Below are 16,572 nucleotides of genomic sequence, written 5' to 3'. Positions count from 1 at the left end.
ACTCAAGGAAGTATCCAAGCCTTTTTTACCTTTCTCCAAAAGGGATCAACTTCACTAAATATTGTGTCACGGCTCACTGGGGATATGTGCTGTAATATCAAGCCCCACTGTTCCCCGAACTGCAACAAATGTGAAAAGGTCGGCCAAACCACCAGATTGCCCCCAATTCTACCTGTTTCATTTAGGCTAACAGAATATATGAGCACCAGGTTTGTAAACTTAATAACAAATAGTTTGTTCAAGAAAAAGTTGTAGTTAACCACCAGTGGCAAAAGAAAGAAATATGAACTGCTAATTTCTAACTCTATACCTTAAACTCTACCCCTTCTTAAATCCCTAATAGTACCAATTTCGGAGTACACGATTCAATGGGTTGATTTTGATTGATGTCTTCCAAATTCCTTTCAGTTCTTGGTGATGATGCAAGGTGGTCTTCCAGCACTTATTTCACTGGTTGAGCACTTGCCTTTCAATGTCTCTAACAGTGATTTTCCCCTTTGCCTCTTGGCAGGGGTTTTCTGACAGAGAGCAGGTTATAGAGATATGAGGAGAAAAAGCCAGCTAGCTATTATTGTGGAATTGCTGGAATCTTCCACACACAGGAGAAAGAGGTTTCAGGCCTTGTTCCTTTCAGGCTAGGAGGTATTCAGCTGCACTGCTTCTCACACAAAACCTGGTCACTTGGTCAGGAGCCAATTAAAATGCTGTTGTTAGGTAACTCCCTTGGTTCAGGACTCCTTTCCGGCACCATCCTGTCTTTCATGGCACACACTGTTTTAGGACTGCAACATTGTATATATCTCTCATCCTGTTCCAGTGGGCATGTCATTAAACCTGCAGCCATTGTAATTTTAACCCACCGTCCAACAGAAAATCAAAAGATATGTTCTTTACAACAGTCCAACAGAAATAAAAAGATATGTTCTTTACATGCCTGCGCCCTTAAAAGAGATGAAATGCCATTTCAAAAATGCGTTTCAACACAAGGTATGTGGCACATGGACAACAAAACACGAGACTTACTTTCATTCATCCTTACTCCCCTTTCTACAATCTTATACAATGTTCAGCATTTCTTACCCCTTTAACTTATTTTAGTATTTTACACCCAGGACAATGCATTCGTGATCACATTATCATTGCTGGCAATATGAACAATCTTTACATTGAATGGTTGACAATAGACTCCATCTAAACAGTCTTGCATTTCGAGTTTTAAATTTTTCAATGAACACCAGCGGATTATGGTCAGTGTAGATTAGTGTTTCTTTGTAATCGTGTCAGACATAAACTTCAAAGCGTTGAAGAGACAACAACGATACTAGAGTTTCTTTTTCTACTGTAGAGTACTTCCTATGTAACCTGATTAGATCTTTCCTTGTTCCTTCCTCTACGTATGACAAAACAGTGTCTAGCTGTCCCAGTATTGTCGTATTGGCTAGTCGAATTGTAGGAGGTTCACTTTGGGCACTGTCTACTTCTCCTTCTACCTTGCCCTTACTGTCTTCATCATCCTCCACTACTACTATCACACTTGGTCTGTCGTATCCTGTTCTTTGGGATGATATTGCTTCAACATGTTTATGACATAACCATTTCTTCTTTCTATGCTCAGGAGTATCTATCAGATAAGTCACTTCACTGACTCTCCTAACTATCTTGTAGAGGCCGCTGAATTTCGCTTTCAGGGGTTCACCCTGCAAAGGCAACAATACTAATATTTCGTCTCCTGCTCGGAACATTCTAGTTGTTGCATGTTTGTCTACCCATTCTTTCATTTTGGCTTTGGAAATCTTTAAGTGCTCTCGTGCTACTTTACATGCACCTGTGAGCCTTTCTAGAAACATGGACACGTAATCCAACATGGGGAATTTGTCTCTTTGCTTTAGGAACTTTACCTTAATCACTTTTAATGGACCTCTTATTTCATGACCATAGATCAATTCGAATGGACTAAATCCAGTAGATTCATTCGGAGAATCTCTGGTAGCAATTAGTAAGAAAACTAATCCTTTGGGTATTCATGGCAATAGGTCTTAAGCATGGTTTTGAGAGTCTGATGGTATCTCTCTAAAGCTCCCTGTGTCTGTGGGTGATAGGCGGTAGACTTCAGTTGTTTGATACCAAATTGCTGATTATGTCTGGAAAACTTTAGACATGGGCCAGCAGGATTTTTCCCTCGGCAGGGGCAGGCGGCAAGCTGCCCGCCATGCGCAATCGGGGCCAGACCGCAATTTCACTGGCCAATTAATGCCCACTCAGCATGAAACATGAGTGGCAGTGCTCAGCGCTGCCTGTGGGGGCGGGGGGTGGTAGAGGAGGGCAAGAGCACAAGTTTGCATGCGCGCAGAGCTGCCTCATGGAGCTTTTCCTGCGCGCATGCGCGAACTTGTGCTCTCGCCCTCCTCCACCCCCAGAGCTGCCTCAGGGAGATGAAGAGTTTTGAAAACTAATAATAAAGATTTTTGAAATGATAAGAAAAACATGTCCCCTCATGTGACTCTGTCACATGAGCAGGGACATGTTAAATATAAGTGTTAAAAGTTTTAAATTTTTAAAAAAATCACTGGTCGAAACCTCATCACGCCCCTGGATGAGGTTTCGCCAAAAATGCACCCCGCCAACCATAAGGGTAGATGGGCAGTGAAAAATTTAAGTCAATTATACTGTTAATGGCCTTAATAGGCCTTTTAATTGTCGGCAGGCGCGCTGCTGATTCCCACGTGTGCCCGCTGACCGAAATATCGCGCATTATAGCCCATGAAGTCAGAACCTTGGTCAGATTGTCTTTCAATTGGTAGGCCATAATGAGTGAAAAACTGCGTTAACTTTTCCACTACCACCTTAGCTGTAATTGTCCTTAAAGGAATAGCTTCTGGAAATCGGATGGTCATATCCATGGTTGTAAGGATATACTGATGTCCTGCTTTCGTTTTGGGTAATGGTCCTACACAATCTACTAATACCCGACCTAATAGTTCTTCAAAAACTGGTATGGGTATTAAAGGTGCTGGTTTGATTACATATTGAGGTTTACCTACTACCTGACATGTATGACACGTTTTATGACACATTTTACAAAATTGCACTATGTTCTTATGAAGTCTTGGCCAGGTAAAATGCCTGTTTATCGATGCTTAGGTCTTCTGTATTCCTACATGTCCTGCCATAGGGATTTCATGTGCTACTCGCAATATCTCCTTACGATATTTGGGCGGTGCCACTACCTGATGAACAACCGTCCATTCCTCATCCGCAGGTCTGTGAGGGTGTCATCACTTCCTCATCAGAACTCAGTTTTTAATGTAATAGCACTCCGGAACTCCTTCTGCCTCAGCTTCAGTGTAAGCTGACTGTGCTAGCTTGTTTAAATCTGGATCTGCTTTCTGAGCCTCAATTTAAAAAGACATGCCAAACACTTCCTTTGAATTATCCTCATCCTTAAAATAAGTTTCAGCTACTGTAACAACTGATTGTGGTATTACTTTAACCTCTGGTGATGTACTTCGTTTAGCCATTGCTCTGGTCACCACACACAATGGAAAAGTACCAGGAACTTGTTCTTGTAACTGCTCTGTCTCTTTAGCCTCTCTCAGACTTTCTGTAATTATGGGCGAAGCTATAACCTTCACTCCTGCCAAATCATTCCCCAGGAGCAAATCAACTCCATCCATGGGTAATTTCTTAACCACTCCTACAACCACCGATCCAGACAAAGAAAATCACACTCCAGTTGCGCTTTGTACAATAGAACCGGGATAATATCTCCACTTATACCAATTTACCAATACTTTAGCTTTCATTGAAGTCTCTAGAGGGAAAACTAGGTCCTTCTTCAGCAAAAGAGTTTGAGTAGCTCCTGTGTCCCTTAATATAGTTATGGGTTTAGCTGTGTCATTTGATGAAAACGGGGTTATCTTTCCTTTAGGCAAAAGCCCTTTATATCTCTCATCTACCCTATTCACTCCATCTGCATTCACAGCAGTGTTTACCTCCAGACCTTTATTTGTAGTTAAAGCTACAATTTGATCCATGGCATTTTCTTTTCGAGTTCCCTTTTCAGACTAATTCTTACGAACTCCAATAAGTCCCATGGGCTTCCTTCACAACTTCCAGCATCCTGAATGAATGTGTCCCACTTTATAACAATGGAAACACTTAGGCCTTCAAGTTTCACCTCCACCCTCAGTACCTTCCTTCCTGACCTAGGGAGGAGATCTCAAAGTATTCCCATCTATCCATTCTTTACCCTGGCTACATGCCTTCCTTTCACTCTTCCACTTTCTATCCTTTTCAAATTTATGGGGGTGATGGAAAGAAGGTTTAGTTTTATGGATCAGCTAATAATCATCAGCCATTACCGCTGCCTGTCTAGCAGTTACAACCCTTTGGTCTTCAACACGGGTTCTTATTACAGAAGGTAGGGAGTTTTTAAATTCTTCCAAGAGAATGGCCTCTCTGGAGAACTTCATAGGTAGTTTCAACTCCTAATGCTCCTATCCACTTGTCAAAACCACTTTCAAATTCAATGTAAATTTGCCCAGGCTGTTTCCTTAAATTTTGAAACTTTTTGTCTGTATCCTTCAGAGACCAACTCAAAATGCCTTTTACACCACATCACAATCCCCAGAAACCTCCTCTGATGATGAAGCATAAATTTCCTGTGCTCTACTTCTCAATTTGCTCTGCATGGGCAATGTCCAGTTTTCCATTGGCCAGTCCATCCGTTTAGCTATCTTCTCAAATGAAATAAATAATGCTTCAACAACCCTTTCCTCAAATTTTGGAAGAGCTTGTACAAATTTAAACTTCTCCCCACAGGACTCTAATCTGGAAATAAGTCCTGCCTCACCTACTGGTGTCTCTTTTTTAACTGTCAGCATTTTAAGCTGGAATTCTCTCTCTTTTTCTCTTTCCTCTTTTTCTAACTTCGGCATTTCTAACTCCCTTTGAAATGTCCTTTCGCTTTCCTCTTCTGCTGCCTCCAGTTCCAATTTTTTTATTTGCAACTGAATTTGTGCCCATTCCAATGAACCACCCCTTGGAGAACTCGGCCTCTCAGGTATTCTTTCCAATTTCAAATGCTGTGCCATCTCGTCGATTATCTTTGCCTTCCTAGCTTTGGCAGGCAATCCTACTCTTAAGTTACTTGCCAATTCGATTAACCTGGTTTTTGGGATCCCTTGTAAAATCGTCAGGGACATCTCTTCCAGTTGCAGGAAAGCTTTAGCAGTTTCCAGTATCATCTTATTCTTGACAGTACAAACCTGGTGTTTCCTTTTAGCTTTTATTACTTACTAAATCTACACCCAAATTGTCATTGTCTTTTGTTCCAAAATATCCTGGACCCAAGCCCCCAAACTTTGTCAAGACTCACTGGGGATAGTGCGCTGTAATATCAAGCCCCAATGTTCCCTGAGTCGCGACAAATTGAAAAAATTTGATCAAACCACCAGATTGCCCCAATTCTACCTAACTGTTTCATTTAAGTTAACAGAATATGAGCACCAGGTTTGTAAACTTAATAAGTAAATAACTGTTTATTGAACAAACTGTCATTAACCAGTGGCAAAAGAAAGAAATATGAACTGCTAATTTCTAATTCTATAACTTAAACTCTACCCCTTCTTAAATCCCAGACACACACATACAAGACACAGAAGACACACAAAAACATGGATTTTAAGGGCGGGATAAAACAGTTCAATAGCACCAATTCCAAAGTACAGGATTTGATAGGTTGATTTTGATTGATGTCTTCAAAATTCCTTTCAGTTCTTGTTGATGACGCGAGGTGGTCTTCCAGCACTTACTTCACTGGTTGAGCACTTGCCTTTCAACGTCTCTAACAGCGATTTTCCCCTTTGCCTCATGACAGTGGTTTTCAGAGAGAGAGAGAGAGAGCAGGTTATAGAGATATGAGGAGAAAAAGCCAGCTAGCTATTATTGTGAAATTACTGGAATCTTCCACAGAGGTTTTAGGTCTTGTTCTTTTCAGGCTAGGAGCTATTCAGCTGCACTGCTTCTCACACAAAACCTGGTCACCTGGTCAGGAGCCAATTAAAATGCTGTTGTCAGGCAGCTCCTTTGGTCCAGGATTCCTTTCCAGCACCATCCTGTCTTTCATGGCACACTCTGTTCCAGGGCTGCAACATTGTATATATCTCTCCTCCTGTTCCAGGTCTTTCAACCTGCAGCCATTGTAATTTTTACCCACCGTCCAACAGAAAATCAAAAGATATGTTCTTTACAACAGTACAACAGTAATAAAAAGATATGTTCTTTACAATTGCCACAGCATAACATGATTTGTCCTGCAGATGGTAACTCAAGGAGGTACCCTTGCCTCCAACTTCAGATCTTATTGATTCCGACATTCAAAGAAACCAAAAGCACCTGTTTTAAGGCAATAAATGAAGTCCTTCATATATATCACCTTCAGGTGGAAAAGGTTGGATTATGACATAACAGTGTGACAATCCTCCCCCTTATGAAAGAAGAGTCCTGTTCCACAAGAATTTCTGTTCCAATAAACATTTACATTTTTAAACAGTATATATATTCCCACTGTGGCTATACATACGTACTGAAGTTCCATGGTATTCATATTGTTCATATTCAAACAAAATCTCCCTCCTGTAAAAGAAAGAACAAATAGAATGGTTGGTAATCTGCTACAGCCTTACACCCATTCCTTTCTCAATAACACACACACCTTAACTTTGCCACTCCAAATATCACAACCTCACCCCAACATCATATCCTGCTCTCACAATCATAGCCCCCAGTCTCCACTAATTTTGATTTCAATGTGACAAGTTAAAAGCTATTATTCATTTGAAATTTCAATGAGAAGCATTCAGCCAAGACACAATTTCCTCTTACATTGATGCACGAATGTAACTTATGCTAGTCCACATAACTGGATGTGTGTGTGATTTCTGAGTAAATGCCCAGATAAGCTGGTTAGAAAGCTCCGCCACATATTTAAAGGTATATTGTATATCCTGCCTACCCACCATCTCAAATGGATAGTGAACTCAGCTGTGCACTCTACACATGAAAGCAAGTTCCTCCAAATTGCGACTTGAGTGCATCCATTTGGTAAATCATTCATATTAAGTTCATCATTTCCACTGCATGCTTCTGAATTGCTCTTTCATCGGTAATGCTCACAGTCAATCCATTTGTCTTTCTTCAGGACAAGAATTCCCACAACAAAATGGAGAGATAGATGACCAGAGGGGGTACCCTGGAGTTGAGTATACTCTCCCCATAGGAGGAACAGGTAGCAGAGCTGGCTGGAGAGGTAAGGGATCGTTCCTGTGTGGAAGGTGAGATTGGCCTCCCCTGACAAGCCAGTGAGGGTCCATCCAGTATACATCAGCCACACTTGGACAATGACTTTAGAGTGACCTATGGTGTAGGAGCCTGCTTAATCAATCACTAATTATCTCTTTTCTCTACTCCAGCCACCAGCAAGAAAAGGTGGAAGGAGAGTTCCAAGAAGAGCTTTAGTCCAACCTCCAGACCACCTCAGATAAGGATGCTGAGGAACCATTCGATGAAGACCTGTCACTGCACTCACCTGCACCCTCCACCAGTGCAGATACACACACCTCGGTGGGCTCTAATTCTAGAGTAGGTTTGGGTTCACAATCTGGTGACCACCTCATGTACACGTGTCCACAACTGGCGAAGGCAGGGACAGCTGAGGTCTTTGACACTCAGAGGACTGCTGGAGACCAGGCCCCTGCAGAGTTTGAGTCCAATGATGAGTCTCTGCAATCAGCTCTGAGAGAAACGTTGCAGGTACAAAGACAGGCAGGGGAACATTAGATAAGGTGGTCAGAAGCCATCACCAGACTGCAACGAAGGAGGGAGGAGTCGGTCCATGTTCTGTCTGATGTCATGGCTCCGGCATGCGAGTGTATCGAAATCTTCATGCGAGTGTGGCAGCCACCTTGGAGGTCCAGGTCCAATAGAACACAAAGTTTCTGCTGGGTTTGGGCTCGGACCTGTGCACCATCACTCTAGCCAGGGATGCATTCCAGTAATGGCTAGGCGAGAGGGGGATGGGGCAACTTGACCTCCCTCCAGGTGCTCCTTCTCCTCAAGGAGCCAGGGTGGGACCCTCTGGCACCCAAATGGAGGAGCAGCATCAGTCAGACACTCTGGGGCATCCAGCCAGGAGTCTCCAAGCGTATCCTGTCACTTCAAATCCCCTCTGCCTGTGAACCCATCAACTCCAGCAGGTCAGACCGAGGAGGGTGCACCTACCCCAGAACAGGAAAACCTTAGCAGGCAGTGGTCCTCCAGGCCTTGGGTCTCTAGAGGACGCACGCCAAATTCATCTCAGACAACAGGGCATAGCAGTCATCAGGCTGCCTCCACCTCTGCTGCAGATGTTGGGGCTGCACCTACTCATAGTGATAGAGTAAGGAAAATTAAGAAGTTGTGAATGCACAATGATGGCACAGGTATTTAATCATTGTATATACTTTACACATTTGTAAATCTATTTCGCTTTTATCCCTCTCCAAGAATGGTTCATGGATGTGATGCAATATCCCACATTCATTCAAGGGTACCAAAAGCCGCAAACCCTACACCCAAAATTATCTCCCTCAGTTCCATGAGGTCTCACTCAATCTCATCACAGTCAATCACCTTTAGTTCCACATAAGCGACATGAGCTTATGTGAAAATGATGGCTGGACAATGCACATGTAACCCTTGCATCTGAGGCACACATTATGTGACCTCATGAGAGTTATTCATGGAAGGTTAGTTATTATCCTGATGCTGCTACACTGAAGTGTGCCCTTTGTATATGAGTGTTTAATGTGACCCACGTTGGAGTCTTTTCACCCAAGTGCACTTTATAATGGCCTTTATTTTATGACTATGAGGTTTAGGTAAAAGTATTAATCATCACCGAGCACCATAGCCTGTCATGCCTCCCTGCAGCGTTATTTTGTCGCCGCTTTTAAGGCTCAACATTATTCCTTTATTAGTTCCCACTCTCCCCATGCATGATGTTGAGTGATGTAAGTTGGTTCTACTCGGTGACATTTTAAACATCTGCTAGACAGGCAGTGTGTGATGTCAGAGGTGTGTGCTCATCCTGATGAAGCTGCCCAATAACCTGTGAGGATATTACTTTGCTCCTGAATGGCTGCCTAACATTGCTTGACGAAATCACTCCGAGATAATGGAATGCCAAACAACGTGGGATTTCATTACATGACTGTGCAATGTCTTAAGGTTCATAGCAACAATTGACCTTTGTGAGATGGACAGTGTCGAGGACCGGAACAGTACGAAGGTGATGCTCCGGCACATCTCCTGAGTGCTCATCAGTATCTATGAAGGGACTAAGCTATCATTAACTGTGGTGTCAAAACTAAATGGACCCCATCTCTCCCGGATGCCAAGGCAATGCAGGACGTAAGCTTGGCAAACTTTCGACGAATGCAGGTTCATGAGTGATTGAGGAGAATCACACGAAGATCCTGCTGAACCATTCTGCGAGCACAACGTTAATATAATTCCCAGATTTGCACCCATATTGTCGTGTTACAGATTACTGCATCCTGATGTCTGATGGCATCTTGGGGCTCAGCATCAAGATGCGGCCACTACATTAATCATGCATGAGAGCTGGAGTTTGGAGAGGTGGTGTTGTCCGGATGTAGCTGTTTTCAGCCGGTCAAGCGATAACCATTGACGATGTTTCTCCTCTTAGAGCTGTCTTGCTAAGCTTCCATCACACTGGCATGAGGGTATTGATGTGTGCAATAGCACTTCTGCCTCTTGAAGGCTGCCATAGCCACTAGCTTTTGTGCACCATGGTTGAAAGGGCTGTACTATGTGTAGCTGCTTAAGGTTGTGCGGTAGTGGAGTACTTATCCCATTAAAAAGTGGCCACGTGCTCCCTAGGCTACTGTACCTTCCAAGGATGCCCCCATCATTAGGATTCAAGGTAACTTATGCTTCCTCCATTATCATTTTCAGATTGATGACCTCTCAAGAGATGTTGAAGATGACAGTGAAGGTCTTATTGTCTCCCCTATATCGCAGCATGAGGAGAACTGCGCTCATATCAACTTGTCTTCACCTCATTCCTCCTGGAATCTTATAGCTGTGAGGTTGTCATGGGCATGTTATCCGCATTGTGTACGTGCAATGGCATTGTCATGTGGCTCGTCTGAATCCTCACCCTCCACAAAATCATCACCTTCAACGTCCTCCTCATCCAAGGAAATGTGTAGCTCCTCCTTGTCTCCCTCTGACAACACATCCCATGTTTGCAGTGCTCGTTTGTGCAGGGCGCAGCAAACAATGATGACGCAGGACACTCTCTGTGGTGAGTATTGGAGAGCCCGCCTCATCAGTCCAAACATGAGGCCAATAATCTGCACTATTAAGGACCTAGTGGCTTAATGTGCAGCATTGTTTCCCTCCTCTGATGCACTCTGTGGGAAACAAATGGGCGTTATCAGCCACTTTAGGGGGTACCCCTTAATCACTAAGGAGCCAACTCTCTATACGCCTAGGACTCTCGAAGATCTGTGGTACCTGTGAGTGACTCAAGATGCAAGAATCGTGAGATCTCCCTGGGTACCTAGCACAAACATGCATGATCTGCTTTCTGTGATCTCAGATGAGCTGGACGTTGAAAGGTGAAATCCTTTGCTATTAATGAATCTCAGAGGCTGCTGCCAGGGAGCTGTCAAGACCACATGTGTGCGATGGCTTCCTGTACTTATGGAAAGCCTGAGATTGCTGCAAAACCCACAGTTCTGGCAGCCTGGCTTGCTTTATCCATGCAGAACTGCACGTAATGATGAGCTTTATTGAAAGGGCATCAGTCACCTCCCTTATACATTTACCTGTCATCGATTGTGAAATTCTGCAGAGGTCTCCAGTAGAGCCATGAAAGGATCTGCTGGCAAAAATGTTGAGTGTGGCAGTAACCTTAAGTGAAACCAGCATTGGCTGCCCTCCCAGTCCATGCAGCGCCAGTTCCTCATGGAGAATGTGGCAAATATGAACTGCTACATCCCTAGACAAGCGAAGGCATTTGCGGCACTGCCTTTTGTTCATCTCCATGTATGAGCAGTGTCTTCTGTAGACCGTTGGTCGTACCAAACATCTTTGTGGATCTGATCCCTCCACATCAACATCTGGGTCTTCCTGGGGCCCCGCTGGCTCTTGTTCCTCAGGGCGATGGTCTTCCCTGAGCTGTGCCAAACAGCGCAGGGCCCTTCTTCTCCTCGTTCAGATCAAAGCTATCAAGAAGGCTGCATTGTCTGCTGCCTGCATCCTCAACTGCTCCTTGTTTTTGTGAACTGTGAGATGATGGAATTTTTTATTTTTTTGGGATTTTGGTAGTATTCTGTAAAGGAAAGTGTGTGTGTGTCCATGATTGATTAAACAAGTTAATAGAGGCAGCTTGTTTGAGAACTAAGAGATAAAAGGCCAAAAGTGCTAGATTCATGTATTTTTTATGAGGGATTATGGTGCTTGAGTTACAAGTAAATAGGTTGGATTTAAAATTTGCATCATTAGCAGGGACTTGGCTTTTCAGCTGTTGAATTTCCAAGGGAAGTTTAGATACGACAAGGAACTCTTACAGCTTACGAAGGTTTCATAGGTAAAGAGGGGAAGATATATTAAATTTTATTGACTCAATAGTAGAGGCAATAGAACATAGATTTTTACATTTGGAGGGGTTTAAAGAGGAGTTAGGACATTTAAATTTGAGCTGAAAGGGGAAAAAGGTATTTGAGGAAAGATGTTTAGCTGAGTTGGGTGACTGTGTGGAGAAATAGCCTGAGGACCAGATCTGTGTGCTGAGAAGGTGTGAAAAGTTTTGAATTTGGAGCAATCACCCAGTTTCAAGCCAGAAAAGTCTTTGTTTTCAGAAAGCAGTTTGTTTCTGACCTTTTTGGATTTCCACATCTGAGCAGAAGAATTTGAGGAGTCATGTGGCATACCTTTATCAAAGTGACAACAATTCTTTTGTTTGGGTAATATTACTGGATTGTTATGGTTAAAAGTCTATAAGGGAGTTGTTGCCCAGAAGGTAGCTTACTTGAGTGTTTTGGCCAAGTGGGTATTTTGGGGGTTATTCTGTACGACTGTATTAACTGTTTAATTTTAATCTTACATGCTTAAGTTTTTTTTTTCTTCTCAATAAATCTTTTAATTTTTAAAATCCTAAAGGTGTTACTGGAGTTCTATGCTTTTGGGGTCAGTAGCTCTTCCTCCCCATTTCAAAATACAAAAAAGGTTTATGATCAGTAAGACAGGCTTACCTCTGGAATCTGGCTTGCTCAGCAATAACATCGGCTGTGGTATTAACACATTATACAATTGAGCAGTGAACGTTAGTTCCCATTGATCTGTGTCTCTCCATATACAAGGCTGCCATGCATTCTCCAGCCCTTGGCTTTCCTTTCGTTTGCACATTGTATATTGAAGCCACCTCTTGCAGGATGATATTATTATGATCCCAGCTGAGGTTACCCCTGGACAAGTCTGATCCCAGAGGGAACACAGCTTGATAGATCCTAACTTTTAATTTGTTTGTTTAGATATGTGGAGAGGGGCTACTGAACAGAGACATCGGAGTCAGCTAATGAACCTTTAACAAAAGCATAAAACATTTATTAAACAAGAAAAGATGAGCTACAATGATACCTTTACAGGTATATACAGATTTGTAAGGATAATGCAAATTACAAAATCTATCTTATATTCTAATGTCCACACTAAGCACACAGTCCATGTAACTCAATTGGCTACCTGTGGTCAGACACACCACGCTCTAAAATCCAATGACAGATGCCACCCCTACCAGATGCTATGGATCTCTCATCAATTCCCCCCCAAGCACTTGTCATACCGTGAGCCAACCAGTTTCACTGAGCTCTGTCTTTCACACCAGGGTTTCCAATCTCCACTTTCCAAGAACTTGCCTTGGAACCTTCTCCCAAACCAACGCTTTCTCTCAGACACCTTCCGCAAGGGTTCACCTCCAGGGTTTTGAATTCTCTTTCTGATGTTCCTCTCCCCTGGGTCACCATATCCAAGCTGTCTTCCACGCTCTCTCTCTCACCGACTCAACTGTCAACAGTACACCACTGCTTCACATGCCCATAGCAAAGAGTTACAGACCGTCAGCCTCTTTTTGGACCTTCTTGCCTCTTGCAAGCTGTTCTCGCTTTAAATCTGCCTTCTGCAGCTTTTGTCTCTTTAAATCTGAAGCTTGGAGCCTTTCTCTCCGCCCCTCACTTTTAACTTCACTTAACGGGGCCTTTTCCAGGTTCCTGTCCTTCCTTTGATTAGAAGGTCTGCTTGGGACTTTCTCGTGTTCCACTCCCCTGGATTATTGGAGACTTTCTTCATTAGCTTGGGACTGGCTATTTGTCCCTTTTGCTCCAGTCTCTCTCTGGCAGCTACTTTCAATCAACTTTAGCTTAGAACTGGCTATTTGTCCCTTCTAAGTGGCTTCTCTTTGGCAGCCGTCTTCAAAACTGAACTCAAAATTGCTGTTTCTTTAGTTTTTCTGTGTGTGTCAGTGGGAGGGACCTGCCTCTCTGGGCCCCTGTTGCTGGGCAACAGCACTGTTTTTTCTAGTCGTTTGTTTAACTTAACTGCAACAGTCGTAAGACACTCATCAGAAACGCAGGCACCTTTTAAAGTGAAACTAAAACTCAACTTGACCTTTTTCTTAACACACTACAGAAATACAAATCAAACAAACTTTAAAGCTAAAGCTCATTCCTAACACCAACAAATACAAATGTAACTCACATAAACTATCTATTTCTTAACAATATCATCCTGGAGGATGACAGATGACTGATTTTTCCCTTCAGACATGAATGCACATTCACAAGAAGGGTGTTTATTAAGGTCCAAAGACCCAAGTCCTAGGACCCACAGTCAGCCTTGTGTTGGTTGTCCTCCAGTGGTCTTTACAGCAACTATTGATACCCAATCCTTGTATTTCTGTCATGACTGCACGCATGGTACCTTGAATGCAATGATCAATGCACTGGGAAGATGGAGGCTTGTAGGACCCATGCTGCCTCTGCGCAGCGGATATGGCCATTGATTCTTGGAGCCAGCATCTATCCTGACTTGCCTCTATGAGGATCGGATGCCAATTAAGACCATATGTCTTAATTAAATCAATTGTTGCCCAAATGCGCACCATTAGAAAAGGAGCCAAGCTCATTCATTGTGCTCAAGACCCTTGAGTCCAGCACTCAGCTGAGCCATGCTCTCCATGGCTTGAGCAAGACAGTTATAGGGTACCCCTTCAGTCAGCCAAGATTTGCTGTGCTGAACTCCTCCCACATGCCTCAAGACCCCTCCCCAACCGATATTTTTCGACTTGATTTTTGAACTGCGCCACTGGAAGGTAAAGTGGGAAAAGTGCTGCTGACACTTGTGTGCAAGGCCAGCTTCCAAACTCCCCCTATCATCCACCAAGATGCTCCGTCCCCGCCACCTCCCAATTCCCCTTCCTCCTGCACTATCCAGCCTCCCCGTTACCCTTGAACTCATCATTACTCATGTTGATATTCCTGTTCTAAACCCTGAACCCTTTAATATTGATGTTCCCATGCTTTGTCGGCCTGACCCCTCCCCTTCTTAAGGTCACATGCACCCCAGCACCCCAGGACCCCCTCCCCATTAGACCATCCAATAACAACCCCCACCCAATCATTTTTCAGCTCCTGACTTACTGGATACAGATACCTCCCCTGACTGTGACTGTGTCATCTGACTCACTGTACCATGCCTCTAACCCCCAGGACCAAATTCCTTAGATGACTGACCACACCCTGCACACCTGCTGTGCATAACCATCACTACCCAGCGAGGCCTTCCCACACCCAAGACTCGGACCAGGACAATCTTTCACTACTGAACCCTGTCCTTGCCACATGCCCCCTCCCCCATCCACCCAATCCTGCCTCCATCTTCCCCCTTCCCTCCCATGTTTCACCCCTCCTGCCCAATCCTGCCTCCAATTTCCCCCTCCCCACTGGTCTTGCCTCCTGTGCCCAGCCTTGGCACAGCTTGTGATACAAGCACCTAAAATCTTGCAGCAACAATGTTAAAGGTAGGCGAAAGAAGCGTCTACATTCCTCAAAGTCTTTGATGAAGTGAAGCTCACCAGGTGCATACCACTTATATACGGTCAGGAAGCAGAGCGTTCTAATTGGCAGGGCACTTGATTTTTGGAGGGAGAACATAATTCCAACAAGTTGGCCTTTAAATGAGCATTCATGAGATGGAAATAAAAGCAAATGTGGTTCCCAACATAAATCAGCGGGAAAGTCGAACCACCTTAAGCCCGCCATCAAACTTGGAAGAACAAAATTCCAAACTAACTTCCTGTTGGCGGAAAACTGACTTTGCCATCAAGCCAAATTTTGTGCCCCTGCCTGCCACAATTGCCACAGCTGGCGGGGGTGGAAAATTCCACCCCAAGTCTCTACAGAAGGAACTACATCAACTAAACAAAATATTTGATAAGAAGTCCTGTGCAAAATGGGACCTTATTTCAGATGAACCAATAGAACACTGCCAATTATTAAACAATGAGAACTGTAAAATCACTGCACAAGTTGATTGTGGAAGATATTGCATCTATGCGCAACATCGGGCAATATTGTTTGTGTAACGCCAGGTACCAGTATGGAGTGGATGGAGCAGACCCAAATATGGAAAAGAAAGACTAAAAAGGAGAATTGCAATTCCCAACACAGCAATGTCTGTATCATGTTCCCAGAAATTTGTCACTGTTCATTGTGGATGGGAGTTTCACAGAATCAATCGTCCTCTAACTTTTCCTTGGGGGTTGGGGGTGGGTGGTGACTGACAGGGGGTGCCTCATCCCCAGTTAACACATCCTCATATACTCCAGTTGACATTGAAAATCTTCTCAATAGAAGAAAACACATCTAATTGATGGCAATCCTTCTCATTTTTCTTGATGTTTGTCGGGATGTGTATGATGACGGGAAGAGAGAAATAAGAAAGCTTTCACAGTTCAGTGGGGGCACAGCAAAGAATGAGCTGCCCTCTGGTTAACTCATGTACTTCAATACAGAACATGCCATTTTGATATTAAAATGTACAATTTGTTTTTAGAACAGTTCAAACAAAGAGATATATGAAATTGGCACAGTAACCAGTACCTGCGATCCTCCCATTCCCGCCGTTGACGTCTTCGATCTATTCTCCTCTCCATGGCTACCTAGAAGACAGTATATTTTTCTGATTTGCAATAACATACTCATCAATACAAACTAAGCAGGAGACATCTTGAAAGGTTCAACTCCCTCTGACTCAGAAGGATTTCATAAATATAATTCAAATAATGGATTACAGAAGTAGAATGAATTCAAAGTTCTCCATGCTACAGTGTGCAGGACATGATCAAACTGTGCAAAAAAGAGTTTTCTCATGAGTAATATCATCCTACATGAATGCATGTGAAACAAAGTTTTCATTTCAGTTGCTAATTTTTCAACGTGCTTCTCT

At 43.4% G+C, this 16,572-nt stretch overlaps 1 protein-coding gene across 1 annotated transcript in view; it reads right to left on the bottom strand.

The window, feature by feature from the left end:
• The window catches only part of cdc45 (CDC45 cell division cycle 45 homolog (S. cerevisiae)), a 76,373-nt gene that overhangs the window by 37,501 nt on the left and 22,300 nt on the right, over window positions 1-16,572 (bottom strand). The window contains exons 6-7 of the mRNA XM_078553902.1: window positions 16,227-16,285; window positions 6,588-6,636 (exon numbers count right to left, since the gene is read on the bottom strand). Coding sequence (XP_078410028.1) covers window positions 6,588-6,636; window positions 16,227-16,285 — 108 coding nt within the window. The remainder of the gene's footprint in view (window positions 1-6,587; window positions 6,637-16,226; window positions 16,286-16,572) is intronic.

The sequence above is a fragment of the Cetorhinus maximus genome, chromosome 12 (genome assembly GCF_964194155.1).
Source record: "Cetorhinus maximus chromosome 12, sCetMax3.hap1.1, whole genome shotgun sequence".
In the NCBI taxonomy this organism is placed as follows: domain Eukaryota; kingdom Metazoa; phylum Chordata; class Chondrichthyes; order Lamniformes; family Cetorhinidae; genus Cetorhinus; species Cetorhinus maximus.
Note: the sequence above shows the minus strand (reverse complement) of the source record. Positions and strands in the feature narration are given on the sequence as shown.